The 25452-nt window shown below is 51.8% G+C and overlaps 10 protein-coding genes across 10 annotated transcripts; 3 read left to right on the top strand and 7 right to left on the bottom strand.

Annotated features, from left to right (window-relative positions):
* Window positions 1–27: 27 nt before the first annotated feature.
* On the bottom strand, window positions 28–2011 carry ASPSYDRAFT_155242 (uncharacterized protein; the record flags this gene model as incomplete). The annotated part of the gene is made up of 4 exons (XM_040842437.1): window positions 28–959; window positions 1014–1356; window positions 1408–1678; window positions 1734–2011. The coding sequence occupies 4 exons, from the start codon at window positions 2009–2011 to the stop codon at window positions 28–30; spliced, it is 1824 nt and encodes a 607-aa protein (XP_040701061.1).
* Window positions 2012–3719: 1708 nt separating this feature from the next.
* On the bottom strand, window positions 3720–4601 carry ASPSYDRAFT_91537 (uncharacterized protein; the record flags this gene model as incomplete). The annotated part of the gene is made up of 2 exons (XM_040852504.1): window positions 3720–4147; window positions 4214–4601. The coding sequence occupies 2 exons, from the start codon at window positions 4599–4601 to the stop codon at window positions 3720–3722; spliced, it is 816 nt and encodes a 271-aa protein (XP_040701060.1).
* A 468-nt stretch (window positions 4602–5069) lies between these two features.
* On the top strand, window positions 5070–5377 carry ASPSYDRAFT_91536 (uncharacterized protein; the record flags this gene model as incomplete). Its single annotated transcript, XM_040852503.1, has 2 exons — window positions 5070–5264; window positions 5312–5377. The coding sequence occupies 2 exons, from the start codon at window positions 5070–5072 to the stop codon at window positions 5375–5377; spliced, it is 261 nt and encodes an 86-aa protein (XP_040701059.1).
* An 827-nt stretch (window positions 5378–6204) lies between these two features.
* Window positions 6205–7020, bottom strand: ASPSYDRAFT_33378 (SDR family NAD(P)-dependent oxidoreductase; the record flags this gene model as incomplete). Its single annotated transcript, XM_040845080.1, has 1 exon — window positions 6205–7020. The coding sequence occupies one exon, from the start codon at window positions 7018–7020 to the stop codon at window positions 6205–6207; it is 816 nt and encodes a 271-aa protein (XP_040701058.1).
* Window positions 7021–7184: 164 nt separating this feature from the next.
* Window positions 7185–7922, bottom strand: ASPSYDRAFT_33377 (acetoacetate decarboxylase family protein; the record flags this gene model as incomplete). Its single annotated transcript, XM_040845079.1, has 1 exon — window positions 7185–7922. One exon carries the CDS (start codon window positions 7920–7922, stop codon window positions 7185–7187), a length of 738 nt encoding a protein of 245 aa, XP_040701057.1.
* Window positions 7923–8481: 559 nt separating this feature from the next.
* Window positions 8482–9722, top strand: ASPSYDRAFT_1181478 (aldo/keto reductase family protein; the record flags this gene model as incomplete). The annotated part of the gene is made up of 3 exons (XM_040840373.1): window positions 8482–8531; window positions 8579–9044; window positions 9097–9722. The coding sequence occupies 3 exons, from the start codon at window positions 8482–8484 to the stop codon at window positions 9643–9645; spliced, it is 1065 nt and encodes a 354-aa protein (XP_040701056.1). The 3' UTR covers window positions 9646–9722.
* ASPSYDRAFT_47545 (uncharacterized protein) lies at window positions 9598–11459 on the bottom strand. The gene is made up of 2 exons (XM_040847450.1): window positions 10966–11459; window positions 9598–10918 (listed from the first exon to the last, which is right to left on the bottom strand). The coding sequence occupies exons 1-2, from the start codon at window positions 11332–11334 to the stop codon at window positions 9800–9802; spliced, it is 1488 nt and encodes a 495-aa protein (XP_040701055.1). The 5' UTR covers window positions 11335–11459; the 3' UTR covers window positions 9598–9799.
* Window positions 11460–12061: 602 nt separating this feature from the next.
* ASPSYDRAFT_33374 (uncharacterized protein) lies at window positions 12062–13847 on the top strand (the record flags this gene model as incomplete). Its single annotated transcript, XM_040845078.1, has 4 exons — window positions 12062–12065; window positions 12112–12166; window positions 12197–12959; window positions 13017–13847. The coding sequence occupies 4 exons, from the start codon at window positions 12062–12064 to the stop codon at window positions 13845–13847; spliced, it is 1653 nt and encodes a 550-aa protein (XP_040701054.1).
* Window positions 13848–13943: 96 nt separating this feature from the next.
* On the bottom strand, window positions 13944–15006 carry ASPSYDRAFT_155427 (class I SAM-dependent methyltransferase; the record flags this gene model as incomplete). Its single annotated transcript, XM_040842458.1, has 2 exons — window positions 13944–14541; window positions 14597–15006. 2 exons carry the CDS (start codon window positions 15004–15006, stop codon window positions 13944–13946), a joined length of 1008 nt encoding a protein of 335 aa, XP_040701053.1.
* A 2042-nt stretch (window positions 15007–17048) lies between these two features.
* On the bottom strand, window positions 17049–24927 carry ASPSYDRAFT_91529 (putative polyketide synthase; the record flags this gene model as incomplete). The annotated part of the gene is made up of 3 exons (XM_040852501.1): window positions 17049–23505; window positions 23589–24234; window positions 24291–24927. The coding sequence occupies 3 exons, from the start codon at window positions 24925–24927 to the stop codon at window positions 17049–17051; spliced, it is 7740 nt and encodes a 2579-aa protein (XP_040701052.1).
* Between the last annotated feature and the right edge of the window lie 525 nt (window positions 24928–25452).

The raw sequence follows: 25452 nt of genomic DNA, 5'->3' as shown, positions 1-25452 counted from the left end.
AAAAATACAATAAGGCAAGGTATACATCTAAAACACAGTACCTCTAACTTGCACCTTTCTTTTCAGGTCAACGTCCCTGATGAGCATACACCAGGGAATCGAAAGCACCATTATCCCACACCCAACAGCAAGTAGTCTCAGCTCGGAATACGCGTACGCATTCTGAATAGCTGTCCTCACAGGACTTCCCACAGGGTAGCTCGTTTGCGTCACAAGGTCCTCGTAAATCACGTCCAGGTTGTCCATGGCCGACTCGGGGAGGTATCGAACAAGGGCTGGGTAGAAGGTATTCTGCCAGATCGAGGTGCTGATGGTAAGGCCTGCTGAGTTCCCAATGGTGCCGACGACATTCAGCAGGGCCAGCGCAGTGGCGACGTGCTGGTGGTCAACAGCAGCTAGGATGGCAAGTTGTTCAACCAGGATGAAGATGGCACCACTAATGGCCAGAAACACCTGGCAGAGGACTTGGTAGCCAACGTTCATGTTGGGCTTGCGGAAGTAGATCATCAAGCCCTGCATGAGAATGTAGATAGGAATCGAAAAGTACAGCGTCCATTTGTACTTGCCGACTTTGCGAATAGCCCAGCCGATGAACAGCAATACGACACCGGAGACCACGTCGAAGATGTTGTTAATGTAGTTTGCTGTGGTGATGGTCAGGTCATTATTCACCTGCAGCCAGGAGGTAAAATAGTAGCTCCAGCAATAGTTCGACAGCTGGTATGTGGCATCCAGCAGAACAGCGCCGACGATGGTTCGATTGGTGAGCAAACGCCACTCGAAGATCGGGACTGGCGCGAGCAGGCTCTCCCAGATGGCAAAAAAGAATAGCATTGAGAACCCGACGACGAGCATGGCGATAATGTAGTCTGTAGCCCAGCCTTTCGGCGCGTAATCGGCGATGTCGAACGGAAGTTGGAAAAGCACAAGGCCAGCGGTGAATATGAAAACGCCAAACACTGATTCTAATTAGACAGGGATCAACTAGAATTCAGGGCCTTTTTCAAACTCACAGTCAAACTCAACCGTCCAATGCTGAATACTTTCCCACACGGTGCGACCACTTGGCCTCTTCACATTGTATCCCTCCTTGTGCGCCTTGAGCAGGTTGTACTTCAGGATCCCATACAGAGGGAGCGCCACAACAGGGGTCGCAATAGCCCAGGCACCGAAGCCCCAGCGCCAGGAGACCTGGTAATAGAATTCCTCTGCCACTTTCGGTCCAGCAAATGCGGTGATAATATAAGGCGACGAAGTGAAGGCATAGGCGAAGGCACGGTTTCTGAGACTCGAGGCATCGGCCGTCACGACATCAATTGCGTATTCCATTCCGTAAAATCCGACATAATAGAATACCTAAATTACCTCGTCAGAAGTCTGTCCGCTAGAAAGCAGTTGTCGTCTTACGTTTGCAGCGCAGTAGGCCTCGAAGGTATTACAGGCCGCCATGATAACCAACCCTACCGTCAGACAGAGCACCATGAAGAGGAAACCTTCTGCTCGACCCCATACATCCATAAGCTTCGCCATCGGAAGATATGTCGCAGCGGCGAAGGCATCGCCGAGTGCCGTTGGGACTGCAGATAACGAATGTGCTTTGAACGAACTGGTGACGAAGGGATTGAGACTGCTGGAGACGGAGAGCTGGAAGGCGCTGACGAAATAAAGAAACCAGATGCTAAAAAAAATTAGTCCACATGTGATAGTCAATGGCTAGATGTTTACCGACGTACTTGATAAACATTGCAATCAGAGTGCCTTTGGACCAGGTCAGAGTCACGGCCTCGACATCCTGGACACCGCGCTGGGTGTTCCTGTTTGGTATTGAGTCGCGTGCCCCCTGGCTGCCAAAGGCCTGAGAAGGAGCCCCGCCGTGCGAGTCGGAATTGCGATGGCTCTTACTCTGGTGGAGCGGCCCCTGCTCGATGGAATCCTCGTTCGTGGCCTCGCTGTCCGCGGACATGCGGCGGAGGATCGTTCGAGTCCTCCGGATTAAAGGACGGACACCCATTGCGCTTGAAAGTGGTGAACTCAACAAAGACCGCGGCCGAAAGTCCCAGAGGGCACGACAGTCAAATAAGTGGTTAAAGTGGGCGGACGCACGAGTGGTCCCTGCACGCACTGTGCAGCCGAAGTCGGACGCTTGGACTGAAGCAGCAAGCAGCACCGGCGCGAATCACGATGGATTCGTCTGGCCGCTTTTCCCGCGTGAATTGAGCTGTGGCCAATGATATGCAGAGTTGGGCGAAAACAAGCGAACAGAGGGCTGGGCTGGCGCAGGGAATCCCACCAGGCCAGCGCGAAACAGGCCATAGTGAGTGGGGGCACACACAGCCGATAATCTGATAATCTTATCAGATCATCTCGGAACGCCGCACTGCGCTGTCCCATTTCTTGCATTTTTCTGCTTCTCAAAATTAGTTTATTTATTTTTATAAATTTGCTGCAGTGTCTGTCAGTCTAAATGGGCTGTTCAGTGTTTAACAGGGCCTCGCTGTGACTGCTGCGACCGCAGCAAGGGCGGCCAGAAAAAGCAATCACATCTCGCAAAAGCAATATAAACATTAAGATTTGATGGACAGTGGGATGGATCATATGTATAATGTCGGTCAGCCACTCCACTGATGTCACTGTGTACTTCTTTGCAAGTGCTCGATTTCCACGCTTCTGCCACCCCGCATCCAAGTCTGTCTATCAAAAAAAGGTCGCGAGAGCTATGTACACCTGTCCATCATTGTATCCTGCACTGTTGAGCTTTAGTCAAAAGTGTAATAACGTTTAAGTTCGTGCTTGATGTACTAAAATCGCTGTTCTGGACTCGTACCTGGGCGAGCTTCCTCGCACTGCATATATATATTTCGCGAGTGGTTTACTGCCCAGTGACCATAATTAAACGTCCACCAGAATAAAGCTGAAGATTGACAAGCCAACTTGAATTATTTACTATTCAAATTCCGGTTGAGCATATCATGTTCAATGTTAAGTGTCATCGGATTTCCCAGCGAACAGTGAGGGAAACTATACGCCTACCGCGAGAACTAAATGCTATTTGTTGGTTAGACCTTTCTAAATGACTCTAGTTACGGCCATTGGTAGAGGCCATGAGCTGTTACAAATACGAGTTGGAGTGTATTACGCAGTCAAGTGCAGGTGGAGGACATGGTGTTTTGTAGACTTCACAAAAGATCGAAAATAATTGTTGACTATAAAGAGCAACCCACGGTAGATACAAGAATGGTTGTTGAGAAAGAGAAATAGGCATGACCGAGACATGAGAATAACCAAACATTCGGCATGGGCGATAGAAGAAAGAACATAGAAGGCCCGAGAGACCTAGAGCTCAGCATCACTGGGCATGATGGTGAAATAGCCCTGCTTTGTTTGTCAAGGCATGTATATCCCTTCCTGAACCATCCACGGCCACCTAAGGCTTTTCACAGCAGCACATCTTGGTTGCTCCGCCACAGTCATCGCCGCTCATGTGGGAGAACTTGTAGGGCGCGCAGTACTCTTCACACTTGCAGGACCAGAAGGAACTGCAGCTGCTGGGCTTGTGGCAGGGCCGGCGAGGGCAGTGGTGGCCAGGATGGCAACGACAACGAGGAAGTTGCTCTTCATTTTGGCGATCTAGAAGATGTTGCAACTAGGGTGTTCGGGTCGGATCAGCTCATCACTCTATTTCTCGCAGGAGCAAGACGTCTATTAGGTTATGACTGAAATCAGCCACTCGGTGCGTAAACAGCGGCGATCAATGCTTGTCGGCTGGTCCTCTCTTCCCCAACAGCGCCCCGCTGGTAGTCAGGGAGCAGCCCCTCAAAGTGCCTTTCTCTAAGCTTCCCCTTGGCCATGTCAGAGACTGCTCGAAAATACGCACTTGGAGAGCCCCATAGTTCCGGTACGCTGTGGTGGCTTGACACGGCATTCATCTTCCTCCAGCCTGCAAAAGCCGGCGATGCAGACGTACCAACTGTTCCGACGTCGAAGCCTGCAAAGGCACGCATATCCACCGCACCGACATCCAAGTTGATGGTGTTCTCAAGAAGCCGGAGGGCGAAGGTGTGGCAGTTGTTCCTAACGAAGTTGTACTTGGCTGTCGGCGAAGAGGACACAGGGTCACGGCACTGCATTTGCGAAATTACTTCCTCAGCTGGTTATTGGTTAGCATTGTATCAACTGGAAAGGTTCTTTCGACTATGTCATAGGGGCGGCTTACCCATCTGTGCCAGTTCGGTGTCTGTCGCGCAGGTCTCTCCTACAACCCTATCAGGAGTAGCAGACTTCCAGGACTCCCAACGCGTCTCGTCCACGTATCGCCACGAAATACACATGTTCTCGTCGGTGATCGGTTCGTAGAGATAGGGGCCAATGCGCAAGGCCCAGTGCATCTGAAGTTCAGACGGGGCGGCGTATTTAGCAAGGCCTACTCCGTCATTCAACATCCAGTTTGTCTGGGCGTACATTCCCAGCCAGCCATCCAGCCAGCGACATCTCCAGACGATCGGTCGCTCGTAACGGTCGGCATTTGTCTCGATTATAGCGGCCTGCTTTGGCTGGCTGCGGGCTCGTCGGCCACCAGCCAGCGACGAGGGAATGTATGACATGGCGAGATTTAGGAAGAAACAAAATGTAGGCCAAATCTTAAGGCATACAGGCTGGGCATTCGTTCTTAAGTTCGCGGCCTTGTGTATCTGCTATAGTAAGGCAGACTTGATGCTCAGCCCGGGGGGGCAGTGTGGCGATCCCACGGCTTGACATGCAAGGAGGGTCCTGAAATAGACTAAAACAGGCTTAAACAGGCTTAGGCGCATTGGAATTGACTGAAATAAACCGATCAGCAGCCGCTAGCCGGACAAGAACTTGATCAGNGTGCTTGCATTCACGGCCCAGCAAATCACCGGCTGGCCCCGACTCGAGTATCGCAGGCTGTACAATCAAGCATTCAGAGGCAGAACCATTATTCTCCTCTTAGTGTTATACTATACAATGACAATATGAAGAGCATGCCTTGCTCCGTTGTTAAAAGGACTGCATATTCACTTTCTGCAGACTAATTGACAGCGTTAACAACCATGCCTCAGCTCAGTTACCTGCCCTACTACGTTCTGTATCTCTTCACCTGGCCATACTATGGAACCCTTGTAAGATACACAATCGAGCCCCTCGAGCGGATCGCTGCGCCTCAAAAGGACTTGCTGGAGCTGAGCGAACGGGTGGGAGACTTTGCGCTGGGAAAGGGCGAGGAGCTCAAGTACATCAGCTTTGCGGTATATTCTGTTTTTCTTTCTTACCAGTTTTATTCTAATTGTTGCAGGCGACGATCAATACAGCGCTTACCGTCGCAACCTTCTCATGGCCCCGACTAGAGGGCTCACCATAGGCAGTCTCTGCGCTCCTCTACACCTCGCTCTTCTTCACCATCGGCGCCCTCATCACCGGGTCACAGCACATCATGTTCTTCCACAAAATGTGTCCCTCCAATAACCACAGTATGGCCGACGGGCCATGCGATTCAGCAATGTGCAACATGTTCCAACTCGCGCGGGCGCAGTTTCTCGACACGCACAGCCAGTCATGGACTGTGATCTTTAAACCAGAGGCTGTAGGTGCGACCGACAGTCTCCTGCTGCATCGGTCAATAAATCCCAGCATGATTCTCACATGGCAGTGTCCCATCGCGCTAATGGCCTGATCATGGGTTTCATACTCGATTGCGATCGTGGTGTTGATTGCGAAACCGTTTATGCCGGCCAATAACGATACTGATGAGCGCAAGGTGACACTCTTCATTGCAAACATTGAACGACATTTATTAACGCATGACAGGCTGCGATCTTTGGTTTAACTGCGGGCGCGATGATGTTCATAGCGTTTTTGTGGTCGTCGTGGTTTACATATCAGACTGGTCGGAGCTTCAAGCTCGTCAACACTTATCCTCGTGGGCTGCCAAAGTAGATTCCTTGTGTGATTGTATTCATTTTCTGTTATTTGTCTCCTTTTCTTGCTTTCTAGCGTTTATGGCTACTTGAGGACCTTGACGATTGTCCGATCGCATTTTAGATTAACATAGCTATGCATGTTTAGCGATTCACTACAAGAGACAATATACGAATCTGGACTTTCTAAAAACAATCATACTATATCAGAGCTCTTCTTAGCCATGTCTCATTATTTATAACTATATCGTATGTACACGGTTATAGATACTCAAGGATCACCGACCCAGCCACCATCAACAACATACGAACTCCCCGTCACTCCACTCGCTTCATCGCTTCCCAAGAACACAACCACCTTTGCAACATCCATCGGAACCAGATCCCGCTGCAGTGCCTGGCCCCGAAAGACCTCAGCGCGATACTCGGGGGTCAGGACATCGCGAATCTGCCTTTCGGTCGCAATCGCCCCAGGCATGACGCTGTTCACCCGGATATTGTCGGTGCCAAATTCCTGGCTCTGCGTACGCGTCAGACCCATAATGGCTGCTTTACAGGCCCCGTAGACTGGAGTGCCAGCAGCTGGAATGCGCCATGTGATGGACCCCATGTTGATGATGCTCCCACCTCCCAGACTCTTCATCCCGGGGAGGAACGCCTGCGTCAGAAAGAAGACATGTCGCAGATTCGTATTCATACTGAAATCCCATGCCTCGGCTGTGACATCTTGCGAGCCAAGTCGAGCGACACTGCCTGCTGCGGCGGCATTGTTGACAAGGACATGGACTGGCCCATGCTCTTCCAGGATCTTTGCAGCCGTGGATTGCACTTCAGAGAGATTGCTCAAGTCGCAGTAGTAGAATATCGGGGCCTTGATGGCAGGTCTAGCTCGAGATTCGGCCTCCTTGGTCCGCGAAACGACATTGTCGATTGTCTTCTGGGCGGCGTCTTTGGAGATGTCCAGGAAGATGACTTGGCCGCCTTGCAGGGCGAAGACCTCGACTGTTGCGGCGCCGATTCCCTCTGCGCCGCCGGAGATGACGACTGTCTTGTCTTGCAGGCTGGGATAGATTGCCGGTGGTGCCATGATGGGTGGGAGAAGAAGATATTTGGTGGTAGTTGGAGACTGAGGGGCAGCGGGGTGCCAGATACCCTGAATTATTAAGCACGTCGTACAATTGACTAACTACGTATTAAATAACGAGTTAAATAAACCGTAATTACATGCTCAAGCCGAGGTTATTAAATTCCCTAAATTGGAAACACTTTTGTCGGACAGCGGATCGCCAACGATGCATTCCGCAGCAGCGTCGCCGGCTCATACCGAAGCACTTTGACTTCATGCATTGGGTCAAACCGTGACGGCTCTGGAAAGCACACTGACCCAGTTCCTTGCCATACTGCACTGCCCTCGATGGTGATATCGACTGGCACCAGCTCCCTGACCGACGGACCCTGCCCCGGCACCACCGAGGGGATAACACGTAGATTCAGTCCTTTAATGGTTTTTTCAACGCTACTCTTGACCTTATGCTGAGGCTGGAACCCTACTTCCACAATCTTCTGTCCCGGAGGCCTCTCCACGGCGCCATGAGTGATGGGCGATCCGGTCTTCGGCTCCACACTGACGACGCCCAGCTTCTTGGGGAATCCGAACTGCTCGCGACCGCATGCTATCGGCGAGTCGTTGTCCAGGATGAGCGAGAGGAAGTAATCATATGTCTCGCCCTGGTACTTGACCTTGACCGAGTGGACGTACTCGTTATACGGGCCAAACGAGGTCATTTTGTGCCGGACCAGCAGGATTGATACTTCAGGCTCGTCGTCGAGCTCCAGCATGTCTGGGACGAAATGGCGCACGCATTGTGCCGTTGTTATGTAGGTGACTGTCAGGAGAGTGTCGCTGGTATAGTCGCTGCCGTCTACGGGATATGGCGGCGCATACTGCGGGATGGCGGTGTTGGATACGGACAGAGTCCCAAGGGGCATCTTAGAATAGTTGATTACGATGAGAAGTAACTACTATATTTTGCGTCTTGTTCATCTGGTTCAGCTTGTTCTTGTATAAATATGTTGGGCAGGTGATGTCATGAACCCCATGCAGCCACCATGGTCAGCCCACATGGGAAACACGGAATAGAGAGCCAGACACGCAATCACTTGACGCAGCCAGACGAACTCCTGGAGAAGATCTAGACCGTTCAGTGACCGATTCGGATCGAATATCCGGTGCCACTGCCTCTGCTTGTACGCGTTAGCAGGCTGGTTTCTCAGCTGGTTGCGATGCCTACTGTATTAGGTTTTGTAGGCAGCCAGTTTTATTATCCGCCGCGCAGAACACCATATACTCACTCAGACCGTCTTCAGTTCCATATCTAGCTAATGGAATATTCAACACCAGAAAGCCGAGCCGAGCATGGACTCACAATCGGGAGAAACCGATGCCTGCTCGGAAGGCATCCGAGCCGAGAGCACTGTATTTAAGTGGACGCTACCTCAATTGCAATATATCAATTGTCGTCGAGGTTGAAAACACTTACTGGGTTAAATGGCGAATACACGAACAAAGCCCCGGGTGATCCTGGGCACGATGACCTTGTAGGCCGTCCCCAACGTACCATTGACACTAATACTAATCTTCCCAGTGGCCCCGACACATCAACCGGTGCTCGGATCACCTCCCTGGATACATACAACTCCATTCTGGACTACTTCCAATCCCAGGGCTACAATGAAATCGACACCGCACGCTGCTACGTCGGCGGCCAGCAAGAAGCATTCACCCGTCGAGCGCGGTGGAAAGAGCGCGGCCTCAGCTGCGCAACAAAATGGTACCCCTACGGAGCCGACGAGGAGAAGCCTGGCGCGCATAAAGCGGGCAGGGTCGAGGAGATGCTGAACAAGTCTCTCTCGGAATTAGGGACAGACTGTGTTGACATCTTCTACCTGCACGCTCCCGATCGGACGACGCCATTCCAGGAGCCGCTGCGGAAACTGAATGAGCTGCATAAACTGGGCAAGTTCGTTCAGCTGGGTCTTTCAAACTACACTGCATATGAGGTTGCAGAGATTGTGATGCTGTGTAGGGTCAATGGATGGGTACAGCCAACGGTACGTTCTTCGCCTCTTATACCTATCAAGTATGTGAGATTAACGCTGCCAGATCTTCCAATGTATGTACAACACCATCACCCGCACCATCGAGCCGGAACTTGTCGCCGCGTGTCGACGATACGGCTTGGATATAGTTGTCTACAATCCTCTGGCCGGTGGTCTGTTTTCCGGCAAATACACCTCCCTCTCGACCAACTCCGTACCCAGCGAAGGCCGGTATTCCAATATCGACAGCGAGGTCGGGAATCTATATCGCAAGCGCTATTTCAAGGACGCTACATTCGAAGCTCTCGGCATTGTCGAACCAGTCGCTAAACAGCACGGATTGAGCTTACTCGAGACTGCGGTGCGCTGGCTAACTCACCATTCTGCGCTCAATATCAAGGACGGGGGCAATGACGGTATCATTATTGGCGTCTCAAGTCAGACACAGCTGGAGCAGAACCTTGAGAATCTTGAAAAGGGCCCCTTGCCAGAGGACGTCGTTAAAGCGTTGGACGAGGCGTGGCTGGTCTGTAAGCCTACGGCGGCGGACTATTGGCATAATGAGTTGGTGTATGACTATGATATAAAGGAGGCATTGGCCAGTCTATCGTAGCGGAAAAGGTGACCATGGTCAATTCCTCATGTATATTGATACTGACATAGCTATGGACGCTTCCTTGATTCATCTAAATTACGGTTTCGATTTTGTTTATACTGATTTTAAATGCAGATCAAATGATCTTTCCGTACATATCTCCCAGACTGACTTAGTTAGATCTCGTCTGCAAGAGAATGCGACGATAGCTAGTCAATGGATGATACCCATTATCCGTCACCTCGAGAATCAAATGAAGCAGCCAGCATCCAGAGGGGTTAAACCCTTCCCCGTTGCAGCTTTCTTCTTCAGCAGGAATGTGTAACTGTGCCAATCGTCCGCCATTCGAGGTACTCACACTCAGTGCCGGAACTTTGCCATCAACATTCCAGTCGTTAGTGCCAGGCTCTTTGTACTGAAACCACCGGAAAGTGAGACCGTCATTATCCGGATCCGAAGTCCCCCTGGCATCAAGGGTAACGGTCGAGCCAACAGAAACCGTCAGGTTTAACGGAGCAAGCCCAGTGCTCCCATTCAGTGCGATAACCGGGTGGTGGTTAGCCTTGCTGATATTCGGAGGCAGAGACCACTGCATGCGCGCAGCAAAGTCGTTCTGGAACGCATCTCGCCACCGCCAGATACTCGCTGCACTGGAGGTATAGGTCTGGTTATTCACGCCGACAACTCGATCGGCCGAATCGGAGTAATGGCGGACATTCAACACCGTGGACGGATTCACCTGGTCATATCTCCCTCCCCATGAGCCGTACTGGGGATATTCGCGCATACCGAGACCATTCTGCACCAGATATAAGAATGTCGGGGTGTCGCCTTCCATGATATACTTGTAGTCCGGATACGCCGTCTTCCCGTACGGTCCAATCTGGATATTATTGCGCAGCCAGCTGTGTGATACTTTGGAAAAGTCGGGCCCACCGATATCGACGCCATAGTATCGTTCGCCCGAGATGCCGATCCAAGCGGCCAGTCCGTACTGGTTCCAGCCGTGTGTAGATGAGATGTAGAAGATATCCGGCCACTGCTGTCTGATCCACGCACCGGTGTCATCCTGGTCGGAGATCGCATAGACTCGCAGCTTGGAACGCAGTGCAGCTGACTCTTCAGCGGAATAAGTATCGTGGATTTTGTACAGAACTTGGGCGAGGACGTTGGTTCCACCCCAGGCCGTTACCCACAGCGGCTCGTCCGATGGGTGCTGGAGGCGCTCGAGCAGCAGCTTTCCTCCATCGCTGAGGGTAACGTTTTTCCCGACGGCAGTCATTCCGTATGACTTAGAAGTGAGTATTTAAAGCATGAAATCAAGTAAATGGATCTTACCTCCGCGCCTTTCCGCAAAAGACTGCGAATGTGGTCACCGGATGGATACGGCGCATCTAGCGGGGCATGCTGGTTGAGGTTATCTGTTACATTGCCATAGGCATCGATAACAGACAGCATATCCTCGGGGTGAACTTCATCTCGTAGCCAGGTGGACGTGACTGCCACAATGCCCTCTGTCTGGAACTGGTTGGCGTAGAGAAGATACCGGGTCAGCGACTGCTGATCGTCGGGCTCGTTGGAAATGTCGGACAGAATAAACACGCGGGGCTTATTCTGGATTGGTAAGAGAGCGCTTTTGTTCACGGTTTGAGCCAGGGCGTGAGTGGCCAGCGCCCATAGGGCTGTGAAGACGATGAGGGATGGCATGGCTGATTGAATAATTTGACATGTCTACCCCGTTGGCATTACTCTGTCAATAAATAAATACCATTTATCCGGATATCCCTTCTGCCGAACTCTGGAGAATCTCCGGACCTTGCGTCATTTTCGCGGAGAGACGGTGGATCCGAGAAAACAATCCTGAATAATGGAAGTTTGTGGTGGAGATGTGGATATGCGGGGTTAGAACTACTGTATTGAGTTGGCCCAAATAGGAAACTCCAAGCACCGCCCACACTGATGCAGTGCACCGTTATAAACTGATTATAGCTTATAACGCTGTCTTTTACATAACTAACAGAACTGAAGACTTGACCTGATATTAATACAAATCAAAAAAACTCAACCAGAAGATTTACCGCAGTATTGTATCATGCATTGCTGGCAGAATATATATCCAGCCCAACAACTTATTGCTACCGTCACCCGTGTGCATTTCTACAACCCATCTACCAATTACGAAACAGTAAAGAAAAGTACTCCGGTAAACGTAAATGGACAGCTTTTCAAACACGAAGACAGTCTGCGGTAGCCGCTGCTGGGACGCCACGTGACATCGCTGCCTGGGGCCTCGGTAAACACTGACCCACCCGAACAGGCTGACAGCCTGACACCCACTGATGCCTGCAGCTGCCACAATATATAGCCCTCAGCTGCTTGAAGTATAATATTATAAGCGTTATATCTATTACAAGGGAGCCGAAGCATCGGTAAAATGGGTAGGCTGCCCTCTTGAATAGGCATACAGAGACTGACGATTGGCAGGATACTCCGAGGTACCTACACCTCCACCGCTGCAGGCAAGCATGATTAACACATTGTAGGTGTACTGTCATCTATGTGGTGTGAGCTTCAACATTGCGCGGCATCGGAAACCAGGCGAGCCCGATCTGGCCAGCTGGGACTACACGGGCAGCCAATGCAACGAGCCAGGTGTCGACGAGCTAGACGACTTGGAGGAGTGTGCTCGCAATGGCTGCGTCGTAGCCGTAAAATACCCAAAGGGTGACGATGACGATCCAGTAAAAGACCCTGATTACGTGTCGGAGGAAGACAGCAACGATGATCCATATGAGAATGACTCTGGCCGTGACTCGAGTGATGCCATGAGTGTCGACGACGACGACGACGACGACGACGAAGGAAGCACGGCTGCGACAGACCCATACTGGGACTTCTTGTCCAGTACGCTTGATCCACAGAGTAGATTCGACGGAGAGCCTGTTGGGAATTTCGGATACTCAAACACAAACACATGTGGTAGAACCGAGACTATCCTCCCTATTACCGGCGACCAAACGCCAGGGGGGCATGACCCCGAAGAGCTGGAACATATCCCCGGCCCAAACTGTACAGAGGCAAGGGCGTACTCAGGGAACCGAATCAGCCTCGAAGAGATGCGAGGATGCCGCACAGCCCAGTTCCTGGTGCATAAAAGTTCTGCGAAAGGGGAATGGAAGCCCGACGGACTTCACGAACCCTGGGAGACATCCCAGGACTGGTTCCTGTCTGGCGTTTGCGACGGGATGGAATCGCGGGATTCTGGTTTTCCCAGTGTTTGGCCTGCACGAGGAGGTGTGGAGAGTGTGCAGACAGACAATATCAATTTCGACGTAAGGCTGTTGCGCACCAGTTATACTTGCATGGACATCCACTAATGACACCGGTAGGAAGAATGGACTTCTCCTAATGAAGTGGCTATGCCGTTCCACCCCTGGTGCTTTGACATATTCTGTCGGCAATCCAAAGCCCAGTTCAAGCACGTCAATGTATCCGGGCTCATGAAGTGGCGGAATGCAGAGTTCAGCTGGGATGACTTCCACTCGTTTCCTCGTGTCGGCGAGGTCTCCTCAGCGCAGGAACAGTTCTGGCGGCACGACCCTGGGTCGGAGTATCTCACTGCCAATCCGCTCTACGTGCCATGTCTGCCGTCTCTTCTGGCTGCGGCTGGTGAGAATAGTATCCACAGATCTCTAGACGTATCAAGAACACGAGAGCAAGGCGGCCGGGCCAACTTGGAGTCGTTACCACTTGATATCCGCCTCTTGATAGTGGGACTTCTCGATTCAGCTGATATAACTAGCCTGCGAATTGCCTCGACGGCGTTCACCAATCTACCAAACAGTTTATGGTATCAACTTGTACGCGACGAAATGCCCTGGCTCTGGGAAGCATGGGAAGATGGGGAAATCGAGCACACTCCATCTCCCTGGACAGTGATGACCGCCAACGAGATCAAGCTCCTGCTCGAGGAACGCAAGCACTATTCCAATATACTGGCGAAGGAATCTATGCCGGTCAACGGCATGCTTGATTATCTACTCCCGAATCCGAGTGCTCGACCGGACACTAGACTTCCTCGACGGAACACGAATTGGCATCAGGTGTATGTACAGATTAAACAGAACTGGGACAGGCTAAAAGGACTGCGCAATCGGCAGCGGATTTGGGAGGACGTGGAGGAGGTGATGCGCCGCATCAAGAAATATGAACAGGAGTAGTGGGCCTGCACGGTACAAAACAGATAAAAGACGGAGCTCATTCGCATAGCAGAGTGATATCTCGCTGGTAACATAACATAAATCATCGATCAAAACTTAGGCAGTCGGCTTTTGACCGTAAATGAAATGGCAATTGACATAATACTGGCGTCGCTCCTTGAATTCTCTTTGGACCTTGGCAATCAGCACACGGCATTCAGCCTCGCTCCAGCCCAGGACACGAGTAAACAGCGCCAGGGTGAGTGGTTCGACCGACTCAATCGCATGCACCTGCATCCACTGGCCGATCGTCTTGAGCGGCTTGTCCTTGGGCCAGGACCCGATCGGAATTTTCAACACGTCCTCATGGACATTGACGAAGCCGGCAGCCTTGGCTTTGTCGGCGAGCTCGTGCGCAATATTCAGCGGCTTTCCGAATTTGGCTGTTCCCTCATCTACGAGCTTCTGCCACTCGTCGATGACGGAATTCTGAAAGGCTTCCTTATTGCCCTGGGACATGAACTCGAAACGGAATTCTTGAAGCTCGTAGAAACCACCGGGCTTCAAGTGCTGGTAGGCCTGGCGCGCGACGCGATCCCAGTCTGCAAGGGAACCGACCATGTTGCGCTGATGGATATAGTCGAACGCCTTTGCCTCCGGATAAGGCCAGACAGCCTCGACGTCGTCGACCACAAACTGGCAGTTGGGGGCAGTCCTACACCAAGCGAATTAATGACGCGCTCCAATGCGACTCGGGTTCGGTGAAATACCATTGCGGCTGGATCGGACTCAGGTCAATGCCTAGCACTTCAGCACTGGGGAACTCATCGGCGAATTCCAGCGCCCAGATTCCCGTGCCGGTCCCAATGTCCAGAACCCGCTGGGGGGATGTCGAAATCGGGGCTTTAAACAGAGCGCCGCCCAGCATTAGACGGTCGATGTGGTGGACCATGTCCAGGCGATCCTGCTCGACCTCATCATTGGGGAATAGATACTGGCCCTCTCTGAAACGGTGGTAGCGGCGGCCGTTCTCGTAGACGTAGTTTGTCACACTGGATGACAGCGAGGTAGTGAGCGAGGCGTAGTCGGAGTCTGAGACCGCGGAGTCGTAGTCGGAGTGCTCGGCCTCAATCTCGACCTGCTGTTCAGGCACAGCCGCTTCGACGTTGACATTTGCCATTGTGGGGGTGTATTGGGAAAGGAGAGAAAGAGAAGGGAAAGAGAAAATGAGAGATGGAACTTGACAGTCCGTGGGCCCACAGCGGCTGTCAAATCCCCCGCACTAACACAACAGTATTGCCTGAACAGGAAAACCCTCGACCAATCCGGCTGCGGGAAAGTTTATTAAGTCGCCGGTCCGACAAGGTACTTTTGCACGCCGGCCTTACCCCCTTACCTCGGTCCTCGAGTCATCCCTTGAGATGAATCATGAATGCAACAAGTTGGACTACCCTGCTGAGTCAGACAATGACCACGCAGTCACATGACAGCCCCACTGCGGATCGTCCCGGTTCCATTGTAACAACGCAACAATGTAAGATGTAATGCAAGCACCTGTGAATTACCCCCCATGGTGGTTCAACAGAAAAGAGTATATTAGTTGCTAAAGTTACATACCCTCTGATTCCTAGGCCTTTTGTGATTATCTGGGTGGGCTGAATCTTTCTATGGAGACTAGACCACCTATTCGCCCAGTGATTAAATACCGGGAACTAAATAAATGTAGGGTTCATTGAAGTCGGCACCGAACATGCCGGGAAGCTATCTCTATGTGTAATTAACTGGACGGTGTATGAGGATGCTACATGCCGAGGAAGAGTAGAGGTAAATTGTCTCGGGTATTACTCTGACGGACTCGGTTCAAGTCCATGGCCGGGATCGGTCTTTCCAGTCCTCTATTATTAACTCTTCTGGCCGATGGAGTTTAAAGGAATCAGGCTTCGGCGGAGAGTTATACTTTCCTTGTTATAGATTAGCCCGCCAGACAATCACAAAGCAGTACTACAGACTCTAGGTGAATACCTATTCTACTCAGGCAAGAATGTGTATAAATAACCAGAGTCCCTTAGTTAGATAGCCCAGGAAAGTATCAGCCTCTGTATAACTACTACTACTTAAGGGGCTGTGTTAGATACTCTTATTTAAGGGTTCTGCTGCTATCCTCAACTAGTTAACTCGTACCGGAGCTGTTAAAGCCTCTCAGGCTCCTCTACACCCTACTCTCTCTATCACACGCCCTAACATATCCTATATTGACCAGCATACTGGTATTGTGTGGTATATATTATTTAGCTAACCCTTAAATTAAATACATCTTCCAGGATTGTTGATCCTCCGGCTAGAACACAATACCTGGTGATAATCAACATGACCCATGTCCTAATTTTACTGTGAACCCGCCTAGTACGAATGGCGGTCGATACGGGATGCATTCAAGTTCCCCTGCAGTCTCTACAATGAATGCGGGATGGAATGATTATGCAAACGCTGGCGTGCCTGTGCAACCAGGCATTACCAGATTCCTACACCGACAATTCCTATGATGCTGCTTTGGTATGAGCATTTAGAGCTGTTGAATTGTGCATTATGCTGAGTGGTCCAATTACTGACCTTACAGTTACTTCATAGGCAGGATCTACTATTCCAGCAACGTTGCACCGCTGCTTGTTACACAACAATTGAGGTGACCTTGCAGATGAAAGGGATACGACAAGTCCATATAAGCATCAGTACAAGTCATATGTGGCCGTCTAATTGGTATATAAAGTGATTATTGTCCCGTCTCCTTCATCTCCTTTCATCCATCCAGATTCATTTTGGTCACTGTCAAGCAACCAGATCCCGATCTTATCAGGTTCACGTTGAAAACCATCTACAATGAAGCTAGCCACCCTCTCCGTGTTTCCATTCTGCGCTATGTCCTTTGCACAGTGTCTCTGCGTGTCGAGCTGTTACCTGTGTCCTGAAGGAACACACTGTGAAAACGAGCCAGATATTGTACGTGCTATGATCGTGCTGTAAAAGCAATACTAATACAATGCAGTGTAGGGACATGGGTGTATGCGACCACCCATAGACTAGCCGAAGTTAAGTTTACAAATCCTATTTCTGCTTTACTCCATGACCTTTATCCGGTGAACACGGAACCTTCTTGTCAAAAAACCACTGTTATCGCACGTCAAATGAAAATAATAACTATCTGGATTCCCAAGCATTTCCTTCCTAAACTCCCGACTCCAGCCCATCGATGACCATTGGTTTCTCCGATGCCGTGGAACCCTTGCCGAAATAATCCCGCGGCGGAGATGTGCGGCCAGAGTCGATACCTGAGGTCGGAGTGGTGACCTGAGCAGGCGTGAAAATCGGGCTTCCTGACGACAGAGGTGTGGAGGTGGTCGGGGCTCTCTCTGAACGGGGGCGAAGAAGAAGCTCCTCTGGCTTAGCTGGGAACGGGGAAGACATCTCCTTTCTGATTGGCTTGACTGGGCTTTCCACACCGTCCCCTTCTGACGATTGAGGCATGTTCGCAACAGCAGATTTGACCAAGTCGGAAATAGATGCACCGCCCATGATCTTCAGTGTGGGAACATCCACATCAAGTTCCTTGAGGAACCACGCACGAATATCAACCGCGACGAGAGAGTCGACACCTTGGTCGACTAGGCCCACCGTCTCATCCAGCTTCTGCTCCTCGGTCATCCGCAACAAGCGTTTAAAATGCAGAGCCAATGCGTCGCGGATGATGGTATAGGCTGCATCAGGACCACTGGCGCTCTGTAGCTGCACCCGAACCCGCTCACCGGCCTTTACCGTTTGTGCTTCAGAGCCAGATTCTTCTCGCAGAATGAAATGGTTGAACTTGACGTCACGACGGTGTGCCTCTTTCACATAGAGTCCGGCAGGAATATAGTTCACGCCCATGGAAACCTGTGCCCTGCCATCGGATAATGGCCCCGGACGACCAGAAAGGATCGCTTCCGCGAAGAGGATATAGAGATCCTCCTCCCCAATGTTGATATAGCCAAGGGACTGGAAGTAATCGAAGCTGAAGGCGTCCGAATGCGCCGCATAGCCCACGCCTAGGACAGCGGGGATGTTCATCACAGATGCAGCGACGCCACGTTTGCGTCTCTTGTTGACTAGGGAGGTCATGAACTCGTTTGCGGCAGAGTAGTTGCTCTGTCCACTCCAACCAATCACGGAGGCAATACTAGAAGCAACAACGAAGAAATCAAGCGAGCTGTCGTCATAGAAAATTTCATCGAGCAGAAGTGTACCGACGACCTTGGGCTTTGTAACGCGAGTGAACTGCTCGTGAGACATGTTGGTGAAGAGCTCATCATCAAGGATCATGGCACCGTTGATCACGCCAGCAATGGGAGGCAGTGAGGCGCTCATAGCAGCATGGACAGACCGCAGAGATTCCGGGGAAGTGATATCCAGCGGGACAGCTTTTACCACCGCTCCATATCGGATTCTCATTTCGTCCACAAATTTGGGATGCACCTTTGGCGTGCGACTTGCCAGTACAATGTAATGCGCGCCGTGAGCGATCATCCAACCAGCCAAAGATTGACCGAGTTCACCGGCCATGCCGACAAAGAGATACGTCCTGTCGCCGCGGAAAAGAGTATCCGAGTCAATGGGTTGTACCTTTGCCGACATACAGTCCGTAGCTGTCCAGTCAACGACAGCGAGTGGTCCACCGACTACTTTGTGGGTAGACACAGCCTCGAGGGGAATGCACTGCACGGATGGGGTCGATTCAATATCGCCATAGGCTTGTTGAAGTTGCCGTCCCACCTGACTTATAAACTCTGGGGCGACGGTGCCATTAACCTCGCTGCTCAACAGTGCGCCCCCGTCTATGCGGAGACAACCAGCCGGCAGACAAGGGAGGATCGCATCTCGAACTGTATCCGAGGAGCCACGGGAGAAATTGACAAACGCAGCAGTGAATCGTGGAATAATGGACTGTATGACGTGCCGCGGAAAGCTTGGATGGAGGAAAATTGAGGAGTCCTCCTGACTTAGATTGCAAGTGGTAAAGATGACGTTCACATTCTTGAGCTGTGCCTTGCTCTGAAGGGCTGTCTGAAGATTACCGTCGGGCTCATTGATCAGAAGCGTGCCTCCCTCTTGAGTGGAGTTGAGGATCTGCGTGGCGATGAGGCTCGCGGCGAAGGAAACAAGTGTCGATGGTGTTGAGGCTCCCCTAAAAGGAATACAGCATTGAGTCGGAACCTTGACCAGGGAGTCGTTGGAGTTCGATAGAGCCAAGATCGTTTCATTGGTATCAATATCAACAGCAGCACACAGGCGGAAAAAGCCGGCAGCTCCAATAGCCACACTCTGCAGCAGCGAGTGCGTGATGCGTATTGTGCAATAACCAGTTGTCGGGACCGGGGTCTGCACCAATGGTGATACAAGACGTAGTTCAAGGGCGTCCGCGTCGTCACGATTCACGCCAACCAGCTGCACGACTTCCTTGGCCGGACGTACATTTGTGAAAATAGTTCGCCGCTGGGAGTTATATCGATTGTTCTTCTCGCGATCTGGAAGCAATCGAGGAATGAGCTGTCTTCCGTTTCGAACAATCACCTCCGGTTCCAATGTCCACAGCAAGGAATCTGACCCCCAGCTGGACAGCGCCAATTGACCGAGTAGAGTTTCAGCTAACTCAGGTACCGTGTTCGCGTAGATACCATTTTGCACAGTCGGATCCAGGTCAAACATCTGGATATTCAACCTCGGGTTTTCGGTTTTTATGGTGCGAGAAATGCCTGTCATCATTGCGCTGTAAGGGCTATCCTCCTGTGCACCACATGTTACCCAGACCAGAGTACCTGCACAGGCTGCACACGCTTTGACGGCCTCAAACTTGGCGGCAGTCAAGGTTTCCAAGTATGGGTGGTCCAGATCCGTGAGAGACAGGACACTAACACCTCCGCTTGTGGCAGCGACGTGGGCCATATCAGATTGTCCAAACTCCTCGACCGTGGTGAAATGCCGTTTCTCGTGGAACCGCCCTGCCATAATATCCGATACCTGTTGAGCCAGCGTATACACTGGCCACGTTGTTCCTCCAATGATGGCCAGGGCATCAGTTCGGACACCAGGAGGGTGTGACTCCACGGATAGAGGGTTCCGAAGCAGAGTGACTCGGTCATCGACTGCCTGCGAAACAAAGACGCTCATTGGCAGTGAGGCGCTGATATCCGGGGAGACGACGTCAATTCCCGCGAATCCGGAGCTTTTCAGCACAGTATCCCATTGCGTGAGGGTGAGTAACGGTCCCCATGGACGTCCTGTTTCCGCGCCAATCCACCATCCAGGGAGCGTGCCCACCGTCATGCCACTGAATAACAGATCAGTCGTGGTGAGCTCCGCAACCACTAGGAAACCTCCAGGTTTCAGCAACCGGCGGACATTGGATAGAGATGCCTCCATATCTGCGGAGACATGGAGCACATTGACCGCTACGACGACGTCATAGGAACCCTCATTAAAACCCTGGCCATCCGGCTGTTGTTCCATGTTGAAAGTCTTGAAGAGCATCCGACCGGCATGCTCTGAGAATCGCTCCTCAGCTGCAATGAAGAATCCACTGGAAATGTCGGTGAAAGTATACGAGGCGTACCGTCCTTCGAGTGCATCTAACACAGCAGAGGTCGTGGCTCCAGTACCGGCACCGACTTCGAAGATATTCAAACCCGGGTAACGGTGCGAGATCTGATAGAGTATGCGAGCGAGCCAGCGGCCAGTCGGACCCGAGCAAATGGCGCCCTCTTCGTAAAACGCACGAAGAAGACCGTCTTGATTCATATGCTCGAGCATGGAAGATCCTGCCTTGATGACCGGAAGCAAGTTGTCGCCAACGACCTGCACGAAGCGAACATCCTTGCGGTCCTCGTAGCGCTCCAGAATCTTGCCGATGTCTTTTCTCAAGTCATTGTTGCACGACGCAGGGACTTTGGGAACTCCACCCTGGGTGACCATATCGACCATTCGGTCACACCAGGCAAGGTACTTTTGGAAATGAGGAAGGAGATCTCGCCGCTCCGCGGCCGGGATTGAGAGCGAGGCGCTTCGTGCAAACCAGTATGCAACACGGTCGACATCCTTGTATAGTTGCACTTCATAGTTTGACAGAGTCTCCCCATTGCCCGCCAGCTGGCCGTCAGGGAAGGCCGGCGCGTACTCAAATCGCGAGAACATGGGTACATCGGTCTTGGGATTCGCGGGGGAGAAAGGAACGAGAGTGGCCCCTTCAAACTGCACGAACGTGCTCAAACCATCGGCCGTTTGCAGATAAATATCAGATACAACCTTAGAATCTTGCTTGGAACGAATGAAAGTTTCAAAGCGCATCACACTCTGTTTGCCTCCTGCGCTTAGAGCGGTGAAGTACGGGTTAATCGTAATGGCAGAGATTGACACAGGCACATGTAGCGACCACAGTTGCGTATCGCCCGGGTACGACCAGGCTGCAAAAACAGTCTGTAAAGCCGAATCAAGCATACCGGGGTGGAGAATGAGGCCGTCTTCCCATGCGGATCCGGACTGATCGTATAGATCACCAGCGCTGTATCCTGGCTTGCGGCGGATGTTGTGGACTCCCTGGAACGGTGGCGAGTAGTTGTAGCCCACGCGGGACAGGTTCGAGTAGAAGTGGTCTACCCCAACAGGAACCAGATTGAAGGGATCATTATTTATGAGAGGGAGAGTGCTAGGCTCAGGCGTAGCCAACTGTGCGCTGACGCGGCCCCTAGCATTGAGGACCAAGCTCCCAGAGCCCTCCACAGAATAACACGCCCATTCGGCGGCCACCTGAGCATCGGATGAATTGACAGATGAAATGCTGAAAATTGTCTCGGCTGTTGATGAATCGTCATTAAAGACGATCGCGCGAGGAATATCCAGGTCCGTTAGTTTCAATACGAGCATCGATGAATCCGGCTTGGAGTCCACAATAACAGCGTTGATGGCTTCTACAGCCATGCTGGCGTACCCCATAGCTGGGAACACAGTCTGGCCTTGGAGACCGTGACCGTTGAGCCAGGGTACCTCACCGGGTTGAAGCATGTTGCGCCACTGGTACTCTCCCGGAGTTGTCGCTTCACAGCAGGGGGTGCCGAGCACTGGATTGGGGAGCTGATGAGCTTTTCGGTTTTTGAAGTGATTTCCCAAGCGGCTATTATGCCAGTAATCATGCTGGTGCTCGAAAGGATAAGGGGGTAGGTCTTTAAGGACAGTGTTGGCCTCAGTTTCTCCCGACAGCAAGTGTTCCACAGCAGTAAATTGCACGCTGTCAGAGCCCAGCTGAGCCCAGATAAAGCCCAGAGCATCACTGAGGTGATAAACATCATCCTGACCACGAGAAAGCAAGCCGGTGTAAGGCACGTTGCTCTTTGCGTTGACTGTTGCAGTTGCTGGGCCTTTCAGAGCTGGATGAGGTCCAACCTCAATGGCGAGATCGAAAGGGCCGCTATCTTCCACAGCCCGTTCAAGCCCGCCAGAAAATAATACTGCATTGCACATATTGTCTACCCAGTACTGATTCGTCAGTCGACCTGATGTCATAGGCTGGCCCTCGAACACACTCGAATACCACGTAGTTCCAATCTCTGGTGGCTGAATGGCCTGAATTCCACAGGCATCCAGTGACGTGAGGTATGGTCCAGCACAGGTTGCCATGTGCATACTGTGGTACGCTGTATCGACCTTGAGCTTTCGCGCAAATATACTCTGGGACTTGTAGAGTTGTCCTGCCTCATCAACAGCGTCTTCATCACCACTCAGAGTCACGCTGGAGCTGGAGTTCACTGCTGCAACTTGCAGACGGCCGGAAAAATGCTCAATGCAGAATGCTCTTGCCTCTTCCGACGAGGTACCAACGGCTATCATAGCACCACGAGGGCTGTGGGGATTGGGGCTCGCAGCTAGTTTCGCATGGACACCACGGAAGTAGGCAATGCGAATAGCATCCCGGTCTGAGATAAGCCCTGCGGCATAGGCGGCACCAATCTCACCCGAGGAATGGCCAACAACCGCCGTGAAAGCGATGTCCGCAGCTCGTAAGATGTCCACTAGGACAATCTGAACCGCCGAACATAGTGGCTGAGATAAGGCGGCTTCGGTTATGCGCGAGGTGTCTTTTCCCGCGAGTAGCTGATCACGAATTTTCCAAGTCGGACGATCTGCTGGATCTGGAAGGCTTTGGAGAGCTTCGTCCAGCTCGGCAATACGGCGCTTGGCAAATGTGGACGTCTCGATGAGGCGTGCCCCCATTCGTGGCCATTGGGCGCCCTGGCCGGTGAATATCCCAAGTATTTTGGCTGGTCGGGATAGCTGGGCATATCGAGTACCGAGACTAGTGTCACCAATGTTTTCAAGCGCTTCGATCGCTTGCTGGACGGTGGGTGCGGGAACAAACTTGCGGTAGGCGAGAGTTGACCGACGGTGCTGTAGCGTGTACGCTAGGTCTCGCAGATCGATCTCTGGGTTAGCACGAAGATAAGAGAGGTGCTGCGAGACCATATCTTTAAGAGATGACTCAGATGCGCCGGAGAATAGCAGTGGAGTGAAAAGGACATCGGACTGTGAGAAGGCAGTCTTCTTTGTGGAAGGGATATACTCCTCCAGGATACAATGGGCGTTGGTACCCCCGAAACCAAAGCTGCAGCGACAAGTAGTCAGCATTCAACCATAACACCCTACTCGAAGCAAAACATATACATCAGAAGACACTAGAGCCCATACCTATTTACACTGGCTCTGCGGACTTGACCATCAGCCACTTCCCATGGAGTGGCAGTGGTCGGAATGTCCAAATGGTCGAAGAATGGCTTCACCTTGGAGCTCAGGTTCTGGAAATGCAGATTTGGCGGCATGACCCGGTTCAGTAGCGCCATTGACGTACCAATGAGACTGGCCAGTCCTGCGGTTCCTTCTGTGTGGCCGATCACGGTCTTGATAGAGCCGACACGCAATTTCGGTGCCTTTTGCGCGGCAAGCGACCCTGCAGGAAACAGAGAGCTTGCTATAGCTTCAGCCTCTTGTGGATCACCAGCTTGTGTTCCCGTACCATGGGCGTGGAAGAATTGAGGGCGGTCCTGGAAGTTGTCTACAGGGTCCAGCCCAGCTCGAGCATAACATTCGCGAATCAAGGCCGCTTGGGCAAGGTTACTGGGCATTGTCAGGCCGGGAGTGCGGCCATCCTGATTGACCGCAGTCTCCCGTATGATACACTCAATCGGATCGTTATCCGCGAGTGCCTGAGAGAGCGTCTTGACGATCACAGCGGCAACACCTTCACCGCGAGCATACCCATCCGCGGCAGAATCCCACATTGCACAGCGGCCATTGGGTGAGAGCATCCCAAGATTACTCTCAGAGATGTACATCGCTAGCAAGTGTTAGCATCGTTTCAATTGGGGCTTGTCGACAGAAACAATGACCTACCAGGGCTCAGGATCAAATTCGTCCCTGCGGCTACAGCCACCTTTGACTTTCCACTTCGGAGCATCTGCACCGCCAGGTCCAATGCTACCAGGCTGCTGGAGCAGGCTGTATCGATTGCCATACTTGGACCATGCCAACCGAAGAAGTATGAGAGACGGTTGGCCATGATACCGCGCTCCAGTCCCGTAGCAGTGTATCTTGGCAAGGTCTCCCAGTCTCGGGTGAGCATTGTGCTCCAATCATCCGACATCATGCCCACATATACCGCCGTATCGGAGCCCCGCAGCTTCTCCATGGGCTGTCCAGCAGCACAGAGACTATCGTACACAACCTCCATCAGCAGGCGTTGCTGGGGGTCCATGGCGTCTACTTCGCTTGGCTGAATGTTGAAAAACCCAGCATCGAATTTGCTCACATTGGTTCGACCCGAGTCCTCAAGCCAATAGGACTTCGTCGCGTTCGTGGTTCCGTGATGTGTGCCAACAGGGTGATAGAAAGGATCAATATCAAACCGGGAAGCGGGTGGTTTCTGCGACAGGTCGTGGGGTTCTCGGATCAGTGACCACAACTTGGAAGGCGTGTCAGACTCTCCAGGGAAGCGACATCCAGATCCAATGACTGCAATGGGCTCGGCCATGGTTGTGGAACTGAGCAAGGTCTTGTTGAAAGAATTATTTAGGGTCAAGTTTGTCCAGAAGAGTTGCGACTTGGCTTGGTTGCAAGGGCGAGGTAACGGATTTCTAGCTCTAAGGTCTGGAGAATGTGCGTAAATAAACTATGATTTTGCTTGCGCGTTAGAATATTCGGATGAATATCCTAGAGGCAATATTGGCTGGTATATAGCATCATGTTGCGAAGCGAGCATTGCCGCGATAGTACTGCATAGTCAACGGCCATTCGGAGAGACATATCAGCTACAACAAAACAGACTCAAATGCGCCGAACAACAGCACCCGTCAGAGCTAGATACTGTGGCTGACATTCGGCAAGTGGTTTTCACCGAACGAAGCGCTGATGACCGCGGTTGGCCAGGGTCATTCGGCGGAAGTATGTTTGCCGAATTAAGACAAAGCCCTGACAAGCATTCGGATTAACGGACAGTGAAGCAGATTCGGAGTATTCGTGTATTCGTCGAATCGGCCTAGGAAATTCACGGGAGCCA

The sequence above is a fragment of the Aspergillus sydowii genome, assembly GCF_001890705.1.
Source record: "Aspergillus sydowii CBS 593.65 unplaced genomic scaffold ASPSYscaffold_8, whole genome shotgun sequence".
Taxonomy (NCBI): domain Eukaryota; kingdom Fungi; phylum Ascomycota; class Eurotiomycetes; order Eurotiales; family Aspergillaceae; genus Aspergillus; species Aspergillus sydowii.
Note: the sequence above shows the minus strand (reverse complement) of the source record. Positions and strands in the feature narration are given on the sequence as shown.